The sequence below is a fragment of the Cupressus sempervirens genome, chromosome 9 (genome assembly GCF_028749045.1).
Source record: "Cupressus sempervirens isolate cs-2001-9-10 chromosome 9, ASM2874904v1, whole genome shotgun sequence".
NCBI classification, from domain to species: domain Eukaryota; kingdom Viridiplantae; phylum Streptophyta; class Pinopsida; order Cupressales; family Cupressaceae; genus Cupressus; species Cupressus sempervirens.
This window is the reverse complement of record NC_143126.1, coordinates 278,137,869-278,164,828: the sequence shown is the minus strand read 5'-3', so window position 1 is coordinate 278,164,828 and position 26,960 is coordinate 278,137,869. Positions and strand designations below refer to the sequence as shown.

At 36.3% G+C, this 26,960-nt stretch overlaps 1 protein-coding gene across 2 annotated transcripts in view; it reads right to left on the bottom strand.

Moving 5' to 3' along the window:
- The window catches only part of LOC149538520 (glycerophosphocholine acyltransferase 1), a 131,043-nt gene extending 104,322 nt beyond the window's left edge, over positions 1 to 26,721 (bottom strand). For both annotated transcript variants that reach the window (XM_089799843.1, XM_089799844.1), the window contains exon 1: positions 26,565 to 26,721. In XM_089799843.1, coding sequence (XP_089655969.1) covers positions 26,565 to 26,633 — 69 coding nt within the window. In that variant the 5' untranslated portion in view covers positions 26,634 to 26,721. The remainder of the gene's footprint in view (positions 1 to 26,564) is intronic.
- Positions 26,722 to 26,960: the final 239 nt, after the last annotated feature.

Below are 26,960 nucleotides of genomic sequence, written 5' to 3'. Positions count from 1 at the left end.
GTAATGTCTGGCATATACGAATATAATTCTGCTATTTTGTTCCATTGTCTGTATGCGTTGATTTCTTTACCAGTACGGTAAACAGTCCCCTCTCCTATTTTGCCAATCCTAGATGATAAGGGGAAGTGGGAGTTAATTCTTAAAGGCTATATTGGATACCAAAGAGAAACATCTGTGTAGACAGGTCATCAAGGAGTTTTTGGTGTAGTGGCAGGGTTTACTGGATGAGGATGCTACTTGGGAGTTGGAGGAATATTTTGCAGCATGCAGGATTGCGATTGCTTTAGGGCAAGCAATCTTGGGGAGGGGGGACTGTGATGTCTCCTTTTTAGTAGGTTTTAGGCGCTTGGTTACATTAGCTCACCATTGTGACCCTCGTGAGCTACAGTTTGTTTCAGGGTAAACTTTAAGAAAACCCCCTCTAGAAAAAGATATAAAATATTGGCGAATATTTCATTATTTTGAAAAATAAAATTATTTCTATTGGCGAATCTCTTAATTTTTTATTTTTAATATTATTTATATTGGCGATTATTTTGGAATCATAATGTTTGTGTAGAAAATATTGGCAAATCTCAATAATAATACGAAGTTCATTAATCACCATGGAATATTACAAATCAAAATTAAACATTTTTTACCTCATGGAATATTATGAGGATCATTACATTATATTTTAAATCAATAGTGAAAACTAAATATTGGTGATATATCCCTAGAGCAACTAATAATTATGATAATTATTTGTTAATTAGTTTTTATTTGTCCAATAATATAAAATATTTAGTGAATCAAATCTAATCATGTATCCAATATTGTGGCGAATCTTTGAGTTTAATTTTTTTAGCAAAATAAATTATTGAGCAATTTTAAATTTTTTAGAACTAAATTTATAAAAATATGGCGATTCAAGTTGTATTAAATCTTAAATTATTAGCCAAATTACTAGCCAAAAAATTCTAAAATTAGCCAATTTACAAATATTAGCCACTAAAAAATACCTTGGTTTGTTTTGAGGGTTGGTGGTCGACTTTCTATTTATAATTGGTCAATCAAGCAAGTTTCCATTTTTAGCAGTGTAATTAGGTGATGATTTTGGTCAACCTGGTACTACATATGGATGAATACACGATAATTTCTTGTGCTTGCAATATAATGAAAAGATATTAATTAAGTCTTAATTAATTAATTTATAAGCGTAAGTGAAGTATTAACTATTAATCACAAAAGTACATGGAGTTATTATATTTTAAAAGTTTGAATATCCAACCAAAAACAAAATCATTTAAGTGAGAAGTGTGTGAATGAAGCCACTAACCATTTCGTTTAAGGGAGAAGCTTTCTTGGCTTCATTAATTATAAAAGAAAATCTCTAGAGATGGATCGATCATTTCTATGGCATTGTAATTTTTTGCATCTAAGGGTTTGCTGAGTTCTGAAGCTGAAAGAATTGGTAATTCTTCCAGCCTTTGCACTTTGAGTTGGTAATTATTTATACTAATGAATTGTGCCTTATCACTGCTGCAATTTGGGACTGTATAACTGAATCAATCCACATTGAAGGGTGACATTACTGCTGAAGGTAGGTCTAAGAAGGAACAGCTAAGAATTCAGGTGAACAATTGTTAATGGCAATGAATTATAGCAGCCGCATTCCATACGTGGAAGTCTGAGGAAGGGCTGCATTCAGTTATATAGGAGCAGTATTTGTCATTTCAGGATTGTGTTTACTTTCTTCGATCTGTTTTACTGATGGAGAGCCAACATTGTTGATCATGGTTGCTGCAAATTGTTAGTATTTCAACACCAAGCTCTTAGTATCACTAGATTCCATTACAATTTCCAAAATTAAGTGTGTGCATAATTTCAATAGTTGGCATTGTATATACTTGCATGTAATTGCATAATAAACTAAGGGAGTTTGAAAATTTGCAAATTACTTTCCTATGCATTGTACTTATTTCTTTCGAAATTCTGGAAAAAGCAAAAAAAAGTATATATTCCAAAAACACAACATAAATTACAAAACTTTCAAAAACCCAAAAATATCAATTCTTCAGCATGGTTAGAGTGAGAGCCAGCAGGGCTATTTACAATTAACTACCATTTACTTTCCAACTATAACTACTTTCTTTCTATTTTTCATTTATGTCCAATAATATAATGCAGTAATCTCTTCACAAGACATGCCATTTTGTTTCAATCTAATTCTTCAATTGTTACCAACATTGATAATAGAGCCCAATTTGATTTTAAAGAAAGTGGAAAGAGAAGATCAAAGGCACACCAGAAGTCAGCACAAATTTCAAAGTGAATCATGGCTGCAATCCGCAGCAGAAAATGCACAGCAAGGTTGTCTCCAACCATAGACATATGAAAAATAATGAGAGAATTACAAAATTGGGAGATATCTTTTTGTTGGAAATTGCAAGCTGTCATGTCATGCAAGCAACAAGCATGAACAAAAAATCATGCAAGGTCACTACATTTGTGGTCCTATCATAGGTGGGGAAAAGAAAATTCAACGATCACAAAAACACGCTTGCGCCAACAGATAAAGGTTTTAAAAAGGTCACAAGTACAAGGAAAATTGAGGGGATGTTTGAGGTGTTTGCAATCACAATTTTAGGGCACAAAATCTCCAACTTGTGGGCAGTCACAAAAGGTCCCATGGTTTACAATTGCACAAGCTAACTGAAGGTTTTCGCAATCACGAGTAGAAACTCAAGAGTAGGTCACAGTTTCTTTTTAACAATCATTAGCAACAAATTATATGCAATTGCCAACAAGTGTTTAGAAGTCACAACTACAAAGCAAATCATCATTAGGGCACAAATTTTTTATCCGCAAAGTTTTGTAATATTTGCCAAAAAAATTCAATGGGTGGCTTTCCTTTTCCAAACATGGCCTAGGGTACACAAATAATGCCAAAATTCGATGTTTTTTATTTTGAAGTTTGCATTTGAACTTTAAGTCTGAAAATTTCATAAATAGAAAGATTTTTTCAAATATTTTTTGTCATTTTATTTTCTTTAAGATCATTTATAGAGTGAGTTTTACTATGTGAATCAATATATTTGAAGATTTCAAGAAAAGCTTTTGGAGTTGCCAAGAAAATGACACTATACAGAATTTAGTATTATCATAGACACAAAAACTTACAGAAACATTTATAATATTGAGAGTCATGAGATACTACATAGCTGAGTATCAAGAACGTGATTAAATATTGGAGGCACGGAGACAAGGCCTATTAATCACCTTAGTATATTTAACAAACATAATTGGGAAGCCTCGTTGATTCTTAAATTGTCAATCTCAAATTATTTAATCCCTAAAGTTTGAAGTAGTACATCTGCACATACGTTTGCGATCATTTAAAAGATAAAAGAAAAGGATTGAAGTTAAAGAAATTGTTATTTTCTTCTAAATAGCATTAGGGGCCTTTGTCAAAACATAGAATTAACATCTGAGATCTTACGGATCAACTCATCGCAATCAACACACTAACAAATTAAGATGATATGGTTGCTTTGATTATCACAATTAGACACCCTCCAATGAGACTTTTCTGCAGTCTCCAAACCTATTGGAAAAATGAAAAACTTTGAGCTTTAACAAGGTTTGTTCATGCTTATTACAAAAGAAACATTATCAAAAGAAAGTAAATGAAGTATCTTCTAGTGGTTCAACAAATGCACTTGCTACATGAATTCAAGGTAAACACCTCAGTTTTCCTTCTCCCACTTCACAGCCATAAAAAAAACTACAATGTTTATGTTGTTAGAAATTTGGGCATGTGAAGAATGATTGTAGAAAAAAGCAATGTGACATATCTACAAGCAAAGAAATGAAGCTAACAGGGAAAATACAACTAAGGAATACCGTGATGGGGATTTTGCACTCATTCCTTTATTTGGGAGCACCAAAGGTACTAGTTGGTGCATTCATTCAACTACTCCCAAACACTTCACGTCCAAAGGACTAGTATGTAAAATTCAGTCTTCATGATTGTTGTCTTGCATTTTGTCACCACAAAATGTAGGTAACAACACGAAACTTTTCCAAGCTAGTTTCGCATTTCTCTAAGCTTGAATTTGATATTCAATTGCTTAATGTTGATTGATCAATCCATTTCAATTCAAATATCAAATTATTTTACTGAAGGCCTTCGTCAAGTCTTTTTCGTTTTGCTTTCTGTCGAGCCCTTGCTTGATTTTTGAAGCCTTCATAGTCCATTCTTTGCTTTTGAGTTTGCGTTTGTTGGTTTTTAGTCTTTTGGTTTTGCTCATGTCATGCCTTTCGTTTTTCCCTTCAATTCGGTCTTAGAGGTTAATCGGAGTTGTCAATCAAGAGATATGGTTATTTTAGTGCCCAAAAAATGGACCTTTTTGATGCAACAGCATGAATTAAAAATATCATGTTATATTTCTAATTTGACATTCACTTTTTGAAAAATATAACTTAAAATCACTTTATGTTATGTTTTTAAGTTACTTTATCTTTTCAATTTTCACTTAGAATAACTATAGTGCACTTTATGTTATATTTTTAAATTGAGTTACTTTTTTATTTTTCACTTAAGTGACTATATTAACTATATTGTTCAATTTAATTTTTAGCATTTAGATCAAATGCTCTAGTAAATATTGCTTTTTAAATGATATTTACATGTTATATTGTTAATATGATATGTAAATATAATTTATGTCCCACTTAAGTAATATTGAAATGAATTTAAATTGACATGTGCTAATTAAATCACTTAAAGTCATCAAAAGTGGACATTTTATGTGTCATTACATATAAAATCCATCAAAAGTGGACTTTTTACATGTCATTGCATATAATTTTCAACTTAGAAGTATTAATCCATCAAAAGTGGACCTTTTTCATGTCTCTGCATATTTAAGCTATCAAAAATGGACATTTTATATGCAATTACATGTAAAATCCATCAAAAGTGGACATTTTACATGTCACTGCATATAAAGTTCAACTTATTATCAAAAGTGGATCTTTTTTATGTAATTGCATCAAAAGTGAAGTTTTTATGTCTTTGCATCTAAAATGTGAGATGTAACTTAAAATATGTAATAGCACCTAAAAGGTCCGATTTTGATGACTTACACATTTTAAAACATGCAACTGACCCAAAAAGGTCCGATTTTAACCAAAAACATGTTTTAATATGTGCAATGAACTCCAAAAAGTCTGATTTTGAAGAACATGTTCTTGCCCTCCAAGAACCCGATTTTGATCATAACTTGAGATTTTCTCAATGGATTTGCATGAGATCTCTTCCATTAAGGTCATTTTTTCTTGGTAATGGACTTTCTAACATCAAAAATGGGTTTATCTTGCTAAAAAACGTTTTTCCAAACTCCTTCCAAGGGCACATTTTTGGAAAAATCTTCAAAAAAATCCATTTTTAATAAATGTTTTTGCTCCAATCCAAATCGATTTGGCATTTTAAGTGTTTGTCATTGCATTGTGATACACATTTTCAACTTTGGAAGTTAAAAACAAATTCATTTCATGTCTTTTTATGAATCACGTTTTTGCTTAAAATGCTCGGAAAATTGGGGTTTTAATCCACTTTTATGCGTTTTGAAGCCACATTTTTGCATTTTGATCCATGTATATGCATTTGGGGAAGTCGTTTTTGCATTCACAAGTCAAAAATGACTCAAAAACATGCATTTTTTGGCCACGTTTTTGTAAAAACGGCCCAGATTTTTGCATTAAAAAGTCATTTTTTGTTCAAAAAACTCAAAAAAATACATTTCCAACCCATACCTATGATCAAGAGTGATTGTTTTTTAGTTTTAAATGCATGATATTGTCTTTGGAGACCATGTATTTGGCACTTTCATGTCAAATTCGACCCTTCATTGCTCATTAGTCTTTGTTAAATGCAAGTACGGAAAAAGTCAAGAAGTTGTTTGAAAATCCGGATTTGAGGAAGAATGGGTCTTCAAGTCTATAAAACTTGTTATTTTGGCTCTTTAACCTCCAAGTAAGTGGACATTTTCAAACTTGCTTATTAATTCATGCTTATCTTGCTATTTCCATGCATATTATTGCTTGATGGTTGCCATTTGTGAAAATCTTTGCCATGGAAAGTGCATTTTTCCTTTAAATATAAAATTTTCATTCATTTTCATGTTTTTGGTTCTTCCCCAAGTCCCAATTTTGAATTTGAACTTTGAAGTGCATTGCATCTTGGCATGTTTTAAGTTGTTTTCAAAGGTGCATTTTTCTTTTGTTTTGGTTTTGTGTGCTTATTTGTCAGTTTTTCTCCATTTGGAGAAGTTACAAGTTCTTTCCCAAGAACTTGTTTTTGCTTCATTATATGCGAAAGCATTCTCATCTTTCACTTTCCATTCCCATCTTTCCATGTCACAACACTTCACACCTCATCTGACAAATGCGATTACACATTTTTCATCTCATTCGCCATCCGCACATCCATGTAATCCATTTTTCATGCAATGACATCTTGAAAGCCCAAGTCACATTTTGGAAATCAGCAATCTCCATTTGCACGCATTCCCATGCGCCAAACACTTTACTTTAAAAAAAAAGAGTTAAAGGTGCTGATGGAAAGTTGTTCGAGTGTATATCCGGACATAGTCAAGAAGGTTTTCAAAGTGTCAGAGAATCCAGAATGTGCCGATCTACAAAAGAGAATTCACGATAACTTGAGCGAGAAAAGATGGATCACATCAAGTTTCTGCATGACAACAAACAATTCATTACAGCCAAAGGTTATCAAAAGACACAACACCATGGTTATCAAGGTGAATGCAGCGGTAAAAAGTACAGAAACTCCCAATCTTGGGATCATTTGGGATTGCATCATCAAGTACAAGACCCTTCAAAATTGTTTCCTTATCTTCCGTCTTATTTCTTCTTCTTTGATGTTTGTAGTTGGAGATGAAGTATTACATGAAGTTGTGTAATTACATGTAATGCAAGTTACATATACTTGAAAAAATGTAATGCAAGTTGCACGTGCAGTTGCATGTAACCCTTTATTTTCCTTTGTAGTTAGACTAGGTCAAAGTTGCTTGAGTTGCTCCCACTTTTTCCTCCACCTTTTTCTCAACTTCTTTGCCTATATAAAGGAGTGCCCCCTCATTGTAAAATGATCATTATCTTTATGCAAGAAAACTCTGGAGAAATTGTGTCAGCATAACTTTGTTTGTGTAAGCACTATTTTGAGAGAAAGTGAATACAAAGGAGCATTTGAGACTTAACTTTGATTAAGTGAGATTGTAATTTGAGTGAATTGTAAGCTTTGTCTATGATTCATCCAAGTTGTCTTTGATTCATTATCTTGTGTTATTGGTAATTGTGCTAGTGAATTGAATTAAAAAAGAGTTAAGAAACAATTGAAGCCAAAGCTTTGACCAGGAGCAATTGTGAAAGTGTATAGCTAGAAGCTTTGTCTGTAGCTTATATTTCTTCTTAATTCGCAAAATAGCTAAGTATTCTTACTTTTTGGAGTCTTTGTGCCCTAATTGTAAAATTTTTCATATAGAAGTAGGACTGGACTTAGAGCCAAACCAATACATTTTCAACTAGCCTTTGAGTTAGTGAAGGTTTATCAGTATCATTGTTTCCAACTCTTGATAGAAGTGTAGTTAGAGATTTACCCTACCCATTACTCGCTCCACAAGTAAGTGGATTCTTTTTTGAAAGATAAGAAGAAAGGATACTGGTAACACCCAAGTTATAAAAATTTCTCGACTTCTTGCTTACCTTGAGTTGATCCAAAGAACGGTGAGAAGAGGGAGTCTTCCCTTTAAGGTAGGAGAGACTCTATCTCACACGCTGTGGCTGGTCATCCTATTTTGCGATTGGATTTTTACCCAAAACTGTCGGTTGCAAATATCCACCCAACAATGATAGGGCAAGATACCTAGTAGTGGCTATAGCTAACTTCACACGCTCAATTGAGGTACCAAACAATGTCGAAATTTCCTGGTTTTTATTTTGTTGTTTTTGTATGTGAATCAACTGCTTAAAGCTAAAGTTTCAGCTTCTCACCAATAAAAATGCACTCTATAGGAGACGTTATGCACGAAAGGGTCAAAAGGTGGTCCAAAAAAAGCTTTTACCGATACTTGAACCCCATTGCACCAATAGTTATTCATTCAATCATCAATAGTGGTTCACAAAATGTCTAATAGTGCTTCACAAATCTCCACTAGTGGTTCACAAATCTCCAATAGTGGTTCATAAATCACCAATAGTGGTGCATAAATAAGCCAACCATGGATCAACAAATGACTTAAATGACCAACTATTGGTATATTAATGATCCATTATTGCTGTATTCAATGATTAAAACTGAGTGACCACTATTGGGCCCCAATTGACCACTAGGCACCTAGTTATAAGGATTGTATTTTGCTTGGTGATGACAAGTCACACAGTGAAATTCAATGATTGCATCAAGTTTTTATGGAAAATGTTAGGTATCTTCTCAATTTGAACAAAAATTTACTCTCTATTATCTAATGACAAGAAATCCTAACATTCAAGTTCAATTATGTGGGAAAGAATTAATTATTTGTGATGAAAACCAAGATAAAGTAAATGATTGAGGTACTTGGCTAGGCAGTGTGTATGTCATCTTGTACAAACTTTTTTATCTTATTTTGCATGTGATATGTGTAATGTACCCAATTTTTATAAAGTGTCTTGATTAAGTCAATTATTAAGTGGTCCTAAAATTCAAAATAATACCATAAGGACTTAATTAATTAGTTAATTTAATTTTTGAATATAGGGGTCAAAATAATAAAATAATGTCGGGCTATGACCTATTGTAACATTCCAAAAACTTTTTCTCCCCGACCCATTTCCTTATAAAGGTCTCCAAGAAGTGTTTGGAGTATTTTAGTATTTCCCGAAGTTAGAAGCTGAAGGTGGTTTGGTCATATGCAGTTTTCGAGGTGGAAGACCCTCCCTAGTCTGTATTTACAATTTCAATGGGATTCATTCCTCACCCTAGTCTGCCTTTGGAAATATCAACTCGGATATTTTATCTTGTGCTTGATTTGGAAAACTTGTTAAGTCTTTAGTTGAAGATAAACTTAATGTAGCCTGAGATACATCTTTAAAATGTGAAACACAATTTCTTTGGTCTTAGCGATCTATTCCGATTGATGGAGTGTGCTAGGTGTTAAGATTTATTTATTAGCAATTAAATATATGGTATTTTCAAACCATATAGTTCAATCGTATCAAATTGAGAGTGTTGGAAGGTGGTAAGAGTCGAAGGGTACCAAGTTCTAATGTGTGCCAAAGTGTTGAAGGGTACCAAATTTTATAGGGTATTGATAGCCAAAGGGCAAGTGTTGAAGGGTGTCAAAGGTTGTCAAGTTTCAAGTGTCGAATGTCAAATGTTGAAAGGTGTCGGAGGATGTCAAGTGTCAAAGCGGACCAAAGGTCAAGTTCTGAAGGGTGCTAGAGGTTGCGAGTGTCAAAGAGTGTCGAAGGGTGAGTGCCAAAAGGTACTAAAAGGTTAAGTAATGGTTGCAGCTGAAGGTTAAGTGTCATAGGGGAGTATTTTTCTGGCTAATCTATGTTTGGTACATTACAACATGGAAATAACTATGGTCCAATCATAAATCCAAGGAGGTCAAAAATAAGCATATAATTTAGCACCTTTAGCAATTGTACCTTCCAATTCATGGGCTGCTCCAATGTGTTAAGCTTTGGGTGGTTACAGTTCACCAATGAATTAATAACACAAAAAATAAGGTGTCTCTATTCCAACTTAAGCTCAACAAATAAAAAGTTTGTCTCTAATCAAGATTTTCTCTCTACGGCATTCACCTATTATGCCTTAAGGCCCCAATGACATTATGAAGGTGAGTCCAATAATGATTTTAACAAATTAAAGGCACCATCGTGAAAGACATGCAACCTAATTGATAACTCCATAGTAAAGTGTGCCCATTAAGTTCTTTTACTATATATCTCCCCTATGTCTAATGTCATTAAGATTGCTTGTGTATATATTTAACCCCATTTTGTACATGTCTAGTGTCACTTTATAATTTAATGGTTAAATCTCCATCCTTCTACAAGGTGTTAGAATATTAGAATAACAATATAATAACACATTTCTGACAAGTAGTTAGTGGACTTTGATTTGATTGTAACTACAATATTAACAGTGTAATTTCCCCTTTAGGTGCTTTACTTGATTTACCCTACAATTTCCAGCTAGTGTTTGGATTGTGTTTGGAAATGGCAATTTCTAACATTCCCTAATAGGAGGCTGCCAAATCCCAATGGTTAACATGCATCACTATGCATTTAAATCAGATTAAATTGAGGAATAGTTATAATACATTTGATAGTTGACATACTTAAGCCCTAAGTTCTTACTTCTCTCCTAAACATCAATCCTGAGGAGGTTGGGTAATTACTTGTCCTTAGGATGCTTGGAAACCAATCTACAAGTAGACTTCCTCAAGGTTTCCAGAACACATGATTGTGCCCGCCTCAGGACACCTCCCTCAAGGATTTGGAAAGGGAGATACATGTCCTTACCCCATCTTGGGACTCACCTACCTCATGAGGAAATACTCTGCATCTCCCTAACAAAGCCAACCTATCCTCTTAAGGGGCTATAGCGACTAATTTAAAAATAGGATATGCATGTATTAATTTTTCATGCATTGCAAATATATATACAAATATATATTTTATATAACTGATATATGATACTGATTTCTTTATTATTAACATATATACATATACACAAATACATACACACATATATATACATATATATTCATATGTATCTATATATATACACATATATATGTATGTATCTATATATCTATATGTATATATAAATAGATATAGATATAGATACACACATACACACACACACATAGAGAGAGAGAGAGAGAGATACATAAATAATACACACAAACACACATATATATCATAACATAGAAAGGTTCCTTATCCCTTATAGATTCCAGACATAATATTCTGTAAATCAGTATTTAACTCATAGATACTTTACAGCATAATTTGCTGTCAAACAATGCTTGTCAGAAATAATCCATTTCCTTTCTCTTCTCTTCCTTGTGAAGATTATCAAATATATTTTAAAACCTCTGAATCTTTGATGATTCTCCCTTGAATCGACTGAGTCTGATTGCCATATTATACCTTGATCAAAGGGATTGGTTGTCTTCTGAGAATGTCTTTGCCTCTTCATTATAAGCAAACCGTTACTACTTCATAACAATTTCATTTGTGTTATACAAATAACATCGATTTGCATAGTGACTAATCTCAATATTAATCTTCATTTGTTTCATCGCTCTCATCAATTGCACGTGTATAATCTCAAATCTGTATATTATGCAAATCACACCATTCCATGGTCAGCGAACGTCTTAGCTTTTGTGTGGATCACTGTTTGACCAGTATTTTGTTGCTGGTTAAAATGATTGGAGCTCATATCTTTTCTTAACAAGGATGGAATACTCACAGTATTATCATCCCTGCCTTTGTCACCAATATCATTGATGCCATTAAATCACTCCATTTTGGACAGGATATCCATATTGATAAGGGAATCTCTGCTCTCTTAATCTTCTATTATGGTCATTTATGATGAATACAAATTTAATCATTTTCTTCAGTAGTAACCTCTTAATTGCTGCTAACATACTAATCACTGGTTAAGAGATATCACAGATCTGCCAACTTCCAACTTTCTATATGCTGAAGCTCAGCCTCTGAAACTCTCGAATATAAAACAACACAAGAAGCTTTACTTTACTTCCAAACAGAAAACAAAAACACTTAACTGCAGCATAACATAGAGCATAACAAGTTGCCACTGTAAACACAAAGTCTGAGATCAGAACCTTAGTACCATTCCGCAAACCTTTTCAGATCACTTATAACAACTGTAATAGATGCAAGATGGTATTAAAATTACAAACATTTGGTGACAGATCTTATCAACATAACTTGTCACTGTCCTTCCAGAGAGCTCAAATGGTTAAACATGGTCATAACAAGTTGCCACTGTAAACACAAAGTCTGAGATCAGAACCTTAGTACCATTCCGCAAACCTTTTCAGATCACTTATAACAACTGTAATAGATGCAAGATGGTATTAAAATTACAAACATTTGGTGACAGATCTTATCAACATAACTTGTCACTGTCCTTCCAGAGAGCTCAAATGGTTAAACATGGTCATGATAATATATGTACTCTTCCGGATACCCTTACATGCTTCTAGATACCTTGACATTGATGACAGAACTAACCAGCACTTTTCACATCAATGACAACCTTTGTCCACCAGAAAGTCCTCTCATTCATTCTCTGCCACATGTCTTCTAAACAAACCCTCAAACATTCATTCCCTCTCCCAAAAGAAATTATAAACAAAGGTGCAAGTTATCAAAAAAACGTCAAAGATCCACCATCTTTGGTATGCAAATGCCGAAAGGATTCCAAAGCAACTAGTTGAGCAGTCAGATCCTAAGTCTTTAAGTAAATACACTGGCAACAATGTAATTCACATTCTATAACTTTATGTATTTGCATGTTTAGATTTTGTTTCCACTTAATGAATTCTAAATTTGTGTATCACAGATACATCTTTTAACTGCATTTTGCATAAAATTTACATCTTTTTAATAAATTTAACTATTTTTTATGAGCAGAGTTTCACTAACTCAAAAAGCATTGGTCTTACAAGTACTAGTTGAGCCCACGGATGTGAATTATGGGTAAACTCAACAAGAAGGTATTGATTAAACTAAGTCATCTTCACTTTTAAAACAAATGGACACCGTCAAATTTGTATTGACTTTTGCAGCTTACCAAAGTTGGACTATATATCAGATGGATGTGCAAAGTGCTTTTCTAAACCAATAGTTTGATGAGAAAGTGTATGTGACACAACCTAGAGGGTTTGAAAAATCTTATAGAGAAGATCATGTTTACAAGTGAAGAAAGCCTCATATAGTCTCCAACAAGCACCCAGCACATGATACTCCAAGATTGACTTACAAGTGAGTGAGTCAGACAATGATCTTTATTCCAAAATCTTGATTGATAGCACACTTATATTGTTCCTCTACATAAATGATCTTATCTACACTAGGAACAATATAAACTTGTTCGACGGCTATGATTGTAGAGTTTGATGAGATAGATTTGGACAGAAGCACTGCTTTTTTGCTATGGAAGTGTGGCAAGATGAAGATGGAATCTTCATGTCTCAAAACAAGTATGCTTTTGATCTCTTGTGAGTATGCTTTCGACCTCTTGCAAGTATGTTTTGATCTCTTGCAGAGATTTTAGATGAAGGGTTGCAAACTACACTGATTCAAATTTGGCTTTAAACTGTCCAAAGAGGACAAGCCAAACATGATGGAACCCACTCTTTACAGGTAGTCAATTGGTAGTTTGATTCATTTGACTACTACCCGTCTAAATATTGCATATGCAATGAGTTTGGCATCTAGGTTCATTGCAGAATCTAAGAAATATATATGAAAGAGAAGTCAGGGTTCTTAAGTATGTTAGAGGTGTATTGAGCTGTGGATTGAGATTTTATCTTTTAAAGGCTAGTAGGTTGATGGCTGTATAAATTTGCCGATTTGAATAAGGTACCCTGCAAATCTGTTTCTACTTATACTTTAAGTATTGTTTCTGTTTTATCTTCTTGGAAATCAAGAAAGTGCTGACAACTTCACTTTCTATGACAGCAGTAGAGTGTGAAGCTGCCACATCAATTACTTCTCAGTTAGTATGGTTGAAACAAGCATTAACAGACTTGCAGGGATCGTAAGATGAACCTATATCGTTGAATTATGTCTAAAAAAGCACCATACAAATGATAAAGAATCCATAGTTTCATTGCAGAACTAGGCACATAAAGATCAAGAATCAGTACATCAAACAGTTAGTTCAATACGGAAAGATCAAGATCATGTAATGTAATAGAGCAGAACAAATGGCAAGCTTCTTCATGAAGCCCCTTGCTAATGAATGATTCTAAAGCCTCACAAATTTGCTTCAACTTCTTCTCAGTAGTCATTATGAATGAAAATAATAATGGCAATTGAATTCATCACCTATGCATTCCTTATCTTATATAATTCCTCTGCATATCTCAATTAATATTGAGCATCTTCCTATATATAATGGATGATTTTCCTCCAGCCATATTAAGTGATTGGAGCTTTGTATATTCCATTCTTGGTTGTGTATGATCAGCAGATTGTTGTGCATGCTTGTGCGTGCAGCTCCTAATTTTTCCTTAACAATTTTATTTGAAAAGCTGTGCCAGCCTAGGTCGCCTTTTCTGATGAGGGACCGTAAATATAACCTTCATATTAACAAGCAGTATAGTTTTAACAATCGGTTAAATTAAAATTAATTAGAATAATTTTCCTGCCAGTGCTCCTGAAGTCTCATTTTCACAGGTAGGGAAATATCAGAGAACTCTGACAGGTCTCTTATGGCTCTTTTGGGTAAGAAATAACTGACCCCAATAACAACAACTAAATAAATAGTTAAACTACATAACCAACATTATTCTACAGTGAATGTTTCTTAAGTCTTATTTCAGGTAAACCGTAAAGGTAATAATAGAAAACCGTGCCAGAGTATAGCCTTTCCTGGGCGAAGATCCATAACTACAACCTTCATAATAACAATCAAATATAAAATAAACATATATAACCAAAATAATTCTATTATGAGTGCTTCCAAAGTCGCATTTATTCAGGTAAAGATAATTTCATATTAACAATCAAATAAATATTAAAAACAGATGAAGATTTACTATATATCAAATAGCGCATAACAAATTACCTATATAATGGTCAGTCCCATCAAAAGTCTATTGTGAGTGATTCAAAATTCTCATTTCTTCAAGTAAAGGTAATATCAGTCTACGATACCAAACTAGTTTGGGCTATTTGAGTGAGCACCCTAAATAACTTGAAAATCAGAAATCAAGAAGAATATTTTTCATTCATGTATTTACATAAAACTGTACAGGTACATATATAGTTGTGTGCCAAACCCATAAAGCTACAGGAAAGGCAACAGCTATAGGAAAGGAAAGAATCAATTTAGGAAACAATAGTTTAGGAAAGAATCAGTTCAATATTAGAAACAATCCAATATTGCAACACTCCCCCTCAAGTTGGTGCATAGATATCCCACATGCCCAACTTGCCCAAAAACTTCAAAAACACTCGACTGGAAACTGCTCCACAATCTTTTGATCGAATCTTAGGCAGCTCCACAATCTTCTCATCCAACTTCTCCTTAATAAAGAATCTATCTACCTCTACATGCTTTGTATAATCATGTTGAACCAGATTATGAGCAATATCACATGCTGCTTTATTGTCACAATATAGTTGAATTGGCCACCTAGACGGACAGCCCAAATCTCTCAGGAGAAGTCTTAGCTACAACGCTTCACATACTCCAAGTGCCATACCTCTAAATTCTACCTCTACACTTAATCATGCAACAACATTCTGTTTTGTGCTTCTCCATGTAACGAGATTACCTCCTACAAAGGTGAAATAACCTGAAGTAAAACGCCTATCATCTACTGCTCCAGCCCAGTAAGCATCAGTATATGCATCCACACTTTGATAATCCTCATTTTAAATTCCTTTTCCAGGAGCAGACTTCAAATACCTCAAAATGCGCATAACTGCATTCATATGTTGCTCTCCAGGATTATGCATAAACTGGCTAACAATACTTAATGCATAGGCAAGGTCTGGCCTTGTGTGTGCTAAGTACATCAATCTTCCTATGAGTCTCTGGAATCTTCCTTTATCAACTGGTACCTGATTAGACTCAATACATAACTTCAATCCTTCTTCCATGGGTGTATCAGCGGGTTGACATGCTGACATACCGGTTTCCCATAACAAGTCTAAGGCATACTTTCTTTCAGATAGAAAAATCCCTTTATCAGATCGAGACACTTTGATCCCAAGGAAATATTTCAAGGGACCGAGGTCTTTCATTTCGAATTCTATGAACAAGTAATCTTGTAGAGCCCTCCTTTCTTCGGAATCATTTCCTGTAACTATCATGTCATCAACATACACAATAAATGCAATGATCTTACCCTGTCGATTCTTTATGAATAAAGTATGGTCTAAATTGCTCTGACGGTAACCAAAGGCTTTCATTGACTTTGTGAATCTTCCGAACCATGCCCTCAAAGATTGTTTCAACCCATAGAGTGACTTCTTTAATCTGCACACCTTCACACTATGTATTTTTGGTATCATGCAACCGGGTGGGAGTTCCATGTAGACTTCTTCAGACAACTCTCCATGTAGAAAGGCGTTCTTCACATCAAACTATTGTAATGGCCAACCCAAGTTCGCAACTAAAGACAACAAGACTCGTACTGTATTAATTTTAGCTACAAGTGCAAATGTCTCTGTATAATCGATCCCATAGGTTTGGGTGTACCCTTTTGCTACCAATCTTGCCTTAAAGCGTTCAATTGTACCATCTGCTTTGTACTTAACAGTATAAACCCACCGACATCCAATTGGTTTCTTTCCTGGTGGACGGTCAACAAGTTCCCAGGTATTATTTTCCTATAATGATTTCATCTCCTCATTCATAGCAGCTTTCCACCTTGGATCAGCTAAGGCTTCCTGCACATTGTTAGGAATAGATACAGTAGATAATTGATTTACAAATGACTGATTTGATTCTGACAAACAATGATTAGACGCATAATGACTCATAAGATGTTTAACTTTACTAGAAAGCTCGGGTTCATATGTGGATTTAGGGATACCTCTGGTGATGGGGACACAACCCAAGCACAGAATGGACACAACAGTAAAGGGAAAATTTTATTAACTGTGAAAATATGCTAAGTACACTTAGTGCAAAGAAAGAGACTCCAAAACATGCCCTATGGGCTTACAATAGCAAAAATCTGGAGATAAATTCTTCTCCCAGTACCTTCTCTCAAACTCCACTCCAAACTGCCTTTTACAATGCCAGAAATGTTCTTAAATAGACCCCGGAGGGTTAAGGATTAGGAATACATTCTAGAAAGTGCTAGTTGGCATCCACCGACCAAATAGAAGGCTCCAGAAGTCACATTATAAGTCAGCACAAAATTAGAAGAATCCAGAAACGGTAACCGAACTTTCGGGAGGCATAACTTTTGAACCGTAGCTCCGATTAACGAACCGTTTACATTTCCGGAAAGCTCTCGGAGCGCTCTATAGCCCTATAGACAAGCTTCTCTTGTCCCCCATTTTTCAGCCCTGTTCGAGGTCATTTAATGCCCCTAACCTGACTTTGAAGCATTTTTAGGATGTCTCCAGAAATCAAAAAACTGCGATAACTTTCAAACCATGGGGCTTTTTGACCTGATTCTTTTTCTGGAATGCTCTAAATTACAATTACAATCATCCGACCAATTTACACCTTTTAATTTACCAAAATGATGGCTCAATTACATACTCCTATTTTTTCGGCATTTACACGTATCCCAAGGTGATTAAAAACTCTAACCCAGAACACTAATAGTGGAACTGTGAGAGTTGGAACCTTTATTTGACCCAAATGGGTATCCAGAAATGAAAACACATGAAACAGAAACTAAGTCTAAGTACATTTTTTTTTGGATGACACAGGATTGCCCTTATACCTCTGGATGCTCCTGCATCAAACACCCAGGTTAGATGAAAAGTGACCCTGTCACTTTATGAATGGTAGAGGAAATCCCAAGTGGGAAACCTCGGCTGCTGAAATCCATGTTGAATCCTCTATCGGCCGTCCTTTCCAGTTGACCAGATACTCTTCATACTGCCTATTTCCAGTACTCCTACCCACACGATGATCTAGAATGTCTTCTATCTCCTCCTTCTTAGAAGTAGGAATTGGACATGGCTCTAACATCGGCTCCTCATCTGCACCATCATCATGATACTCTGTTAAGTCTGCAATGTTGAAAATAGGAGAAATGTGAATACCATTTGGCAACTCCACCTCATATGCATTTCCTGAGTCATGTTTCTTCAGAATTTTGCAAGGGCCAAATTTTTTCATTTTCAGCTTGTTGTAAGTACCGGTTGGAAATCTTTCTTTTCTTAAGTGTACCATGACTAGATCCCCTACTTGGAATTCCTTATGTCTTCTCCTTTGATCAGCCCTAGCTTTATACTCTTGATTCTTCTTGGTAATGTGTGCCTGGACCTCCTCATGTAGACGCTTGATATGTTCAGCAAATTCTTCAGCTTCAGCACTTGTCCTTTCCCCTTGCTCTATCTTCCTATATTCTGGTGCAGTCCTTGGGCTACTTCCATATACAATTTGGAATGGTGATTTTCCAGTACTCCTATTTACAGAGTTATTGTAAGCAAACTCTGCTTGTGGTAGAATCAAATCCCACCCCTTGAGCTTGTCCCCAACTAAACATCTCAGCAAATTGCCCAGACTTCTGTTTACCACTTCTGTTTGGCCGTCAGTCTGCGCGTGATGTGTGGAACTGAATTTCAAGTTTGTTCTCAACTTCTTCCATAATGTCCTCCAGAAATACCCCACAAATTTAGTATCTCTGTCAGAAACTATACTCCTTGGGAGACCATGTAGTCTTACCACCTCTCTAAAAAACAAGTCTGCAATATGGACAGCATCATGAGATTTGTGGCATGGAATGAAATGTGCCATTTTGGAGAACCTATCAACCACCACAAATACTGAGTCATTACCGCTTTGTGTCCTCGGAAATCCTAGAACAAAATCCATACTTATGTCCTCCCATGGCTTTGATGGAACAAGCAATGGCTGATATAGTCCAATATTGTGACTAAATCCCTTGGCCACTTGACAAACCTAGCAATTCTGTACAAACTTCTTCACATCCTGTGAAATCTGAGGCCAAAAATAATGTTCTCTAAGAATGGCAATGGTCTTAACTCGACCAAAATGTCCTACCATCCCTCCACTATGTTTCTCCTTAATCAGATTTTCCCTCATGGAACTCCTTGGAATGCATAATTGACTGCCCTTGAATAACATACCATCCTGAATCAGACAGTCTAACCACTTAGTTCTGTCTACAGCAACAGGCTCTTTACAAGCTTTCCATGCTTCAGCAAAATCAGGATCCTCAAGGTACAGATTCTTGAGTTCATCAAACCCAACTACTTCAACCTGCATTATTGTTAGCAACAACTGCCTCCTACTTAATGCATCTGCAACCCTATTAGATTTTCCACTTCTATGCTTCAACACAAATGTATAGCTCTGCAAGAACTCTACCCACTTCATATGCCTCTGATTCAATTTACCTTGGCTATTTAGGTACTGTAATGCCTGATGATCAATATACAAAACAAATTCCTTTGGCAATAAATAATGCCTCCATTTCTTTAAGGCCTGAACTATTGCATAGAACTCTTGATCATAAACAGAATACTTCTTTTTCGCATCATTCAATTTTTCACTAAAATATGCAATAGGCTTACCTTCTTGGCTCAATACAGCGCCAATAGCACTGCCACTAGCATCACAATCCACCTGGAACACCTTTCTAAAATCTGGAAGTGCCAACACAGGTTGCTCTGTCACCTTCTTCTTCAGCAATTCAAAACTTCTCGCAGCTACCACAATCCACTTGAACTCTTTTCTATCCCCTCTTATTGTGTCAGTCAAGCGTGCACATATGCCACTGAAATTCTTAATGAACTTCCTGTAAAAACTAACCAGACCATGAAATGATCTTACCTCAGTAGCAGATCTTGGAGTAGGCCATTCCAAGATGGCTTTTACCTTCTCTGGATCCATTTTGAGACCTTCAGGTGATATAACAAACCCCAAGTAGACTAACTCTCTTTTTGCAACGATACACTTCTTCAGTTTAATTAACAGTTTCTCTTCCTTTAACCTTTCAAGGACACTACGAATATGCAATAAATGTTCTTCCAAAGTCTTGCTGAAAATTAAAATATCATCCAAATAGACAATAACAAATTTTCTCAAGAACTTCTTAAGTACCTCATTCATAAGCCGCATGAAGGTGCTTGGGGCGTTCGTCAATCCAAAGGGCATGACTAACCACTCATCTCCTTCTCGTATCCGTATCTGATGATAGCCACTCTTGAGATCTATCTTTGTGAAGTACTGAGCTCCACTCAAGCAGTCCATAAGATCATCCATTCTTGGCAAAGGAAACCGATACTTGATGGTTATCTTATTTATAGCTCGAGAGTCTGTACACATCCTCCACTCTCCATCCTTCTTTGATGCCAGTACTGCAGGTACTGCACATGGACTCAGGCTCTCCCAAATCAAGCCCTTCCTCAATAGTTCCTGAACCTGTCTATTTAGCTCCTCAGTTTCAGTAGGAGTCATCCTGTGAGCAGCCTTGTTAGGCACACTAGCTCCTGGGATTAAATCTATCTAATGACTGATTTGCCTTACTGGTGGCAATCCTTCTGGAACATTATCAGAGATGAGATCTCCAAACTCACCTAGTAAATCTGAAACTTCAAGTGGTATTTCACTACTACCTTCTTTATCTTTCCTAGGGATCAAAGCACAGCACATACGCTGATGTTTCATGCCATCTAAAAATTTCCTTCCATCAACAAGACAAATCCTAGCACTGCTACATACCTTTTCGCCTTCCTTTTTCATGGGCTTCAATTTGTGGCGAACTCCATCCTTTGTTAGAGAGTATGTGTTTGCATAACCATCATGTACTACATGCCTATCAAACTGCCATGGTCTTCCCAACAATAGATGGCAAACATCCATTGGAATAACATCACACAGAACTTCATCATGGTAACTTCCAATTTTGAATTTTACTAAACATTGTTCACTTACCAGGACCTTATGATCATCTTTCACCCAAGCAATCTGATAGGGCTGGGGGTGTTTCTCCCTCTTAAGCTTCTCCCTCTTGAGCTTCAACTTAGAGACCATCTCTTCTGACACCAAGTTGTCAGTGCTACCGCCATCAATGATCACATCGCAACATTTATCCTCACACTTGCACCTGGTACGGAATAGACTCCTTCTTTGTCCTGGTTCAATCTCACCACTTAGTAGGACCCTTTCATTTACTGAAGTCTCTCCTCTTTCTGTATCCTCTGAATGTGATGACTGTGCATCCTCATCCACATGAGCAACCCTAGCTTGACCCTCAGCTCTCCTATCTGTCCTTCCTTGTCGTTGAGGGCATTCAAAAGCACGATGACCTTCTTCATTGCAATGGGAACAGGTACCACGGAAGCCTCCTCTTCCTTGTCCACGTCCTCTACCTCTTCCTCTCTGGTTTCCAAAGTCTTGATCACTGGAGCGGTTGAAACCCTCGTTCCTCTGGTTCCTGCTAGTACCCACATCTTCATTTTTCTTTTGGGTTTCATTTCGGCCTCCAGATTACCTACCACTACCCCTTCCTCCTTGACCACGCCCTCTTTGTCTCCCTTCAAACCTCTTATTTAGCTTCTCTTCAACTCGCAAGGCAAATTGGTATGCCTCTTCAACACTAGTCATTCTTACCAGACTTAATTCCTCCTGGATGCTAGGTCGCAACCCACTAATATAACGAGCAACCTTCTCCTTATTTGCTTCTGCATGCCCTGCTCTAATCAAAAGTCGATAAAACTCCTCTGTATATTCCTAGACTGATTTTCCTGCTTGCTTCAACCCATGCATCTTCTTAAACAAATCAAGCTCGTAGTCAACAGGAATGAACTGCTTCTTTAGTTTGTCCACCATGCGATCCCACCTTGTGATCTTATCCTTTCCTCTTCTATTTCTTTCCAATTGAACGTCTTGCCACCAGATTTTGGCATGCCCTTTTAGTTTGGCCTTTGCAAACTTAACCCTATCTGGGTCCCTGATATCCTCATACTCAAAGTATTCTTCCAGTTCATTGATCCAATCAATCAACTCATCAGGTTTCAAATTTCCTGAAAATACACCCACATCAATTGTAGGTCTTTTCCCAAACTTAGTAATGGCCCTAAAAAGCCTTTCCTCTGTCTGATTTAGAACTTCCCCGTCAAATTCCCCTTCTGGTCCAATTTCTTCTTCTTCATTGTTATCCTCGCTTTCGTCACCTGCAACAACATTTGTTCCTCTACGGAGCTCCTCCTGCAATGCTTGTACCTGCCTTTGGAGGGCTCTAACCTCCTCAGGATTAATAGCTCCGACCCTTCCACCACGCTCTCTTCGTGGAGGCATCTTCTTAATTCAAACCCACAACCACACAGTCCTAGTGCAAACTGCCTCACAGTCGGCGCTCTGTCTACACACTCAAGAAAAGTTGCTCTGATACCACTTGATGGGGACACAACCCAAGCACAGAAACACAACAGAAAAGGGAAAAATTTTATTAACTGTGAAAATATGCTAGTACACTTAGTGCAAAGAAACAGACTCAAAAACATGCCCTATGGGCTTACAATAGCAAAAATATGGAGATAAATTCTTCTCTCAGTACCTTCTCTCAAACTCCACTCTGAACTGCCTTTTACAATGCCAGAAATGTTCTTCAATAGACCCCGGAGGGTTAAGGATTAGGAATACATTCTAGAGAGTGCTAGTTGGCATCCACCAACCAAATAGAAGGCTCTAGAAGTCGCATTAGAAGTCGGCACAAAATTAAAAGAATCTAGAAACGGTAACCGAACTTTCGGGAGGCATAACTTTTGAACCGTAGCTCTGATTGACGAACCGTTTACATTTTCGGAAAGCTCTCAAAGCGCTCTATAGCCCTATGGACAAGCTTTTCTTGTCTCCCATTTTTCGGCCCTGTTCGAGGTCATTTAATGCCCCTAACCTGACTTTGAAGCATTCTTAGGATGTCTCCAGAAATCGAAAAACTGCGATAACTTTCAAACTGTGGGGCCTTTTGACCTGATTCTTTTTCTAGAATGCTCTAAATTACAATTACAATCATCCGACCAATTTACACCTTTTAATTTACCAAAATGATGGCTCAATTACATACTCCTATTTTTTCGGCATTTACATGTATCCCAAGGTGATTAAAACTCTAACCCAGAACACTAATAGTGGAACTGTGAGAGTTGGAACCTTTATTTGACCCAAATGGGTATCCAAAAATGAAAACACATGAAACAGAAACTAAGTCTAAGTACTTTTTTTTTGGATGACACAGGATTGCCCTTATATTTCTGGATGCTCCTGCATCATCTAGTGAGACCCTGAGGTAGTTGTTTTCTAGATGCTTCAGGAACATCCTTAGTAAGCAATTGGTGTGGTGTGAGGGACTCGGACGGAGGTGGACCCACAACTTCAGTCTCTGGGTGTTCATCACTGCTTTGATCCAAAGTTTCACCTACTTCTTGATTAACAGTTTCAAAGAGTTCCCCTTCTTCAGAGATGTCCAAGCTACCCACATCTTCAGGGATGTGAACATCTACATTTTCAGAGGTGTTATCCACATCTTCAGAGATGTCCAAGCTACCTACATATTCAAAGATGTGAACATCCACATCTTCAGAGATGTGATCATCATAGTCTAGAGTCTGAGTTTCCTTCTGGTACTCCCCCTAAAGTTTAGGCTCAGAGGAAATATACATCGAGTCTTCATGAAAAACTACATCCAATGTAATAAACATTTGTTAGGTTGGAGGATGATAGCATCAGTACCCCTTTTGATAAGCAGCATATCCTAGAAAGACACATCGCAACACCCGAGGAGATAACTTGTTGCACTGATGCTTATGGAGGTGTACGAAAGCTACACAACCAAAGACGTGAGGAGGTAAATTTGGGACAGCTGGAGCAACAACCGCCTCAGCAAGAACCTGGGATGGTGTCTGGAAATCAATATTGCTGGAGGGTACCCGGTTGATCAAATATGCTGCAGAGCTAAGTGCTTCACCCCAATAGGATAATGGCATATGGGCTTCTATCAAAGAAGCACAGACAACCTCCAACAAGTGATGATTTCTTCTCTCAGCTACCCCATTCTGCTGAGGTCTATTGGAACAAGTAGTTTAATAAATAGTTTTGTGTGCTTCCAGATACTACTGAAGTTCAAAACTCAAATATTCGCCTCCATTGTCACTATGAAGAACTTGAACTTGTGCATTGTACTAAGTATGAATCATGTTATAAAATTTTTGAAATAACAAGTTCACATCACTTTTAGACTTCATTAAGCATACCGAAGTCATCTTAGTACAATCATCAATAAAAGTAACAAACCAACGTGATCCACCCAAGGTAGTGACTTTCTACGAACCCCAAATATCAAAATGTATGATCATAAATGGAACTGGACTTTTATTTAAAGTTAATGGAAAAGAAGCACGATGGCTTTTTGCAAGCTCACAAACTTCACACCGGAAGCTAGAAACATCAAATTTTGCAAATAAACTAGGAAATAATTTCTTCAGGTAACCAAAGGAAGCATGTCCCAGACATCGATGCCATAACCAGATTTCAGATTTCTACTTGTCCCCCTCAGAGCCATCCATCGCTAGAGCTTAATGCAGCTTGTCCGAACTTTTTGACACCAAGTCGAAGTAATATAGCTTCCCTCGCCTAACATCACAACCAATCATTTGCCTCATTTGGATGTCCTTAACACAAAGAAATCAGGCCAAAAAATTACAACACAAAGTAAAGTAGTGGTGATTTGGGAAACTGACAACAAATTGTAATCCAAAGACGGAACCACTAAAACAGAATCTAGATTCAAAGCATCAGTGAGAGGTAAGGATCCTTCTCCAATAACTAGGGCCGAAGAGCCATTGGCAGTGGAAACAAATTTTTGTGAGGACAGTTTAAGGGATGAGACCTGTCTAGAATCAATCATCATATGATCCATAGCACCAGAATCAATTATCCATGCACTATTAGAAACAAGTGTAGACATATTTAAAGAGTTACCACCATTACCTGTTGTTGTTACTAATGCCGAGATCTGTCCAGCAACATTATCCTTTGTCTTTGTTTCAACAAACGTTGCACTGGAGGTCTTCTTGGAATTCTTCTTCTGTGAATCGCGGCTACGATCCCACCATTCTGGATACCCAACAAGTTCAAAGCAGTGACTTTTGGTATGACTAGTTTGATTGCAATGGGTGCATTTGTAGGTGGATTTATCAGCACCATTAGCGATCTTAGGCGGGTTTTGAGGAGGCCCATTCTAATTAGATCAATTTCGAGTCACCATGGCTGAAGCTTCAGTCTTTTCTGGTTCTCCAATCATTGTTGTGCGTCAAACAGATTCACGGCGGACCAATGCATAACATGCTTCTAATTCAGGAATAGGATCCTTTCTCAAAATTTCACCACGAACTTGTTCAAAGTCACCATCTAATCCAACAAGAAAAATATGCACCTTTTGTCACTAAACTGATTTTCGGTAAGATTCAACATCGTTCTCACTTTCCATGATCACTTTATCACGATGATCCAACTCACCAAAAATCTCGGTTGATTCTCCATAATACACAAAGAGTGTTATGTCATTTTGTTTGACAGAGAAAGCCCTCTGATTCAAAACAAACACCTACAATTCATTTGCTCCATCATAAAAAGCCTTAGAAAGAGCTTTTCAAATATCTCGAGCGGTGGGTAAGCGAGTGTATTGCTTCATAATTTCTATGGACATAGATATCAACAGTCATCTTTTGACCTTTTGATTGTTTGCATACCACTTCTCATATCCATCATCCTTCTCGATAGGTGGCTATGAGTTACCACCAACGAAAAAGAGTTTCTCCTTCTCAACAATATGCATCTCCATGATTTGAGACCACAAATCGTAGTTTGTTTAATCGAGTGAATCCTTGCCTTGAATGATGAACCTTTGGATTGAATAATAATAGGAGCAGATTTGCTCTTAAATATTTCCGAATCTAAATCAGCCATGGTTCAATGAAGGGATACAAATGATTCAAGCTTCAAAGCTCTGATACCAACTTGAAAATCAAAAATCAAGAAGAATATTTTTCATTCCTGTATTTACATAAAACTGTACATATACATATATAGTTGTGTGCCAAACCCATAAAACTACAGAAAAGGAAAGAATCAATTTAGGAAAGAATAGTTTAGGAAAGAATCAATTCACTATTAGAAACAATCCAATATGCAACAAAATATACCGTCGTGTTATACAATTATAATAACAGTATAAATGTATAACCAGTATAATTTTGCTGTGAGGGCTTCTAAGTGTCACTATTTTGACTAACATTAGAAAAGAGTGTCACATATTTTAGCAAAACCTGATTATTGAAATTGCAGTATTTAATCTCACGATGAGAAAAATAAATTTGTCAAATTTGGGAAATTATTTCGACAATCATTGAGAGAAAATATAATATCAAATGATAACAGCAGGCACTCACAATTTTAAAAATCTTCCTAAACTAAGATCAATTTAATGCTAAAATTGCTAGTGCTCACGGGGTGTTACAAATGAAGATTAAAACCACCATTAGCCCAGTTTTGATGGACAGTAAACAGCAAAAATTACCCGTGGCCGAATGTTTAAGCCAATCCGTGAACGCTGTCTCGGAGATTCTGTCCTGTGCGGATCGTCCATTTTATATGAAATTTGAAGTAGGCGTTGACAGAAACCTGTGTTTATTGAACAGTCTATGCATTCAACGCAATTGTTTTTGAACAACTTCAACCGGTGAAAGCCATTGTGGTTGCTTTACGTGCAATACGGCAGGTGTGAAAGAAACAAGAGATTTCCCTGCCAAAATATCTCGGACGTGTCAAGCCAACGAAAATTCAGTTGTGTTGGAGGAGGAGGAGAGATGATGGCTGAAAGCAGACAGTGTGGAAGAGCGTCATTTAATTTATGTTGTTATGCAGCTTTGCTTAAATGATATTCTTTCTTAAAACAAGTGTTACATAGTGGCTT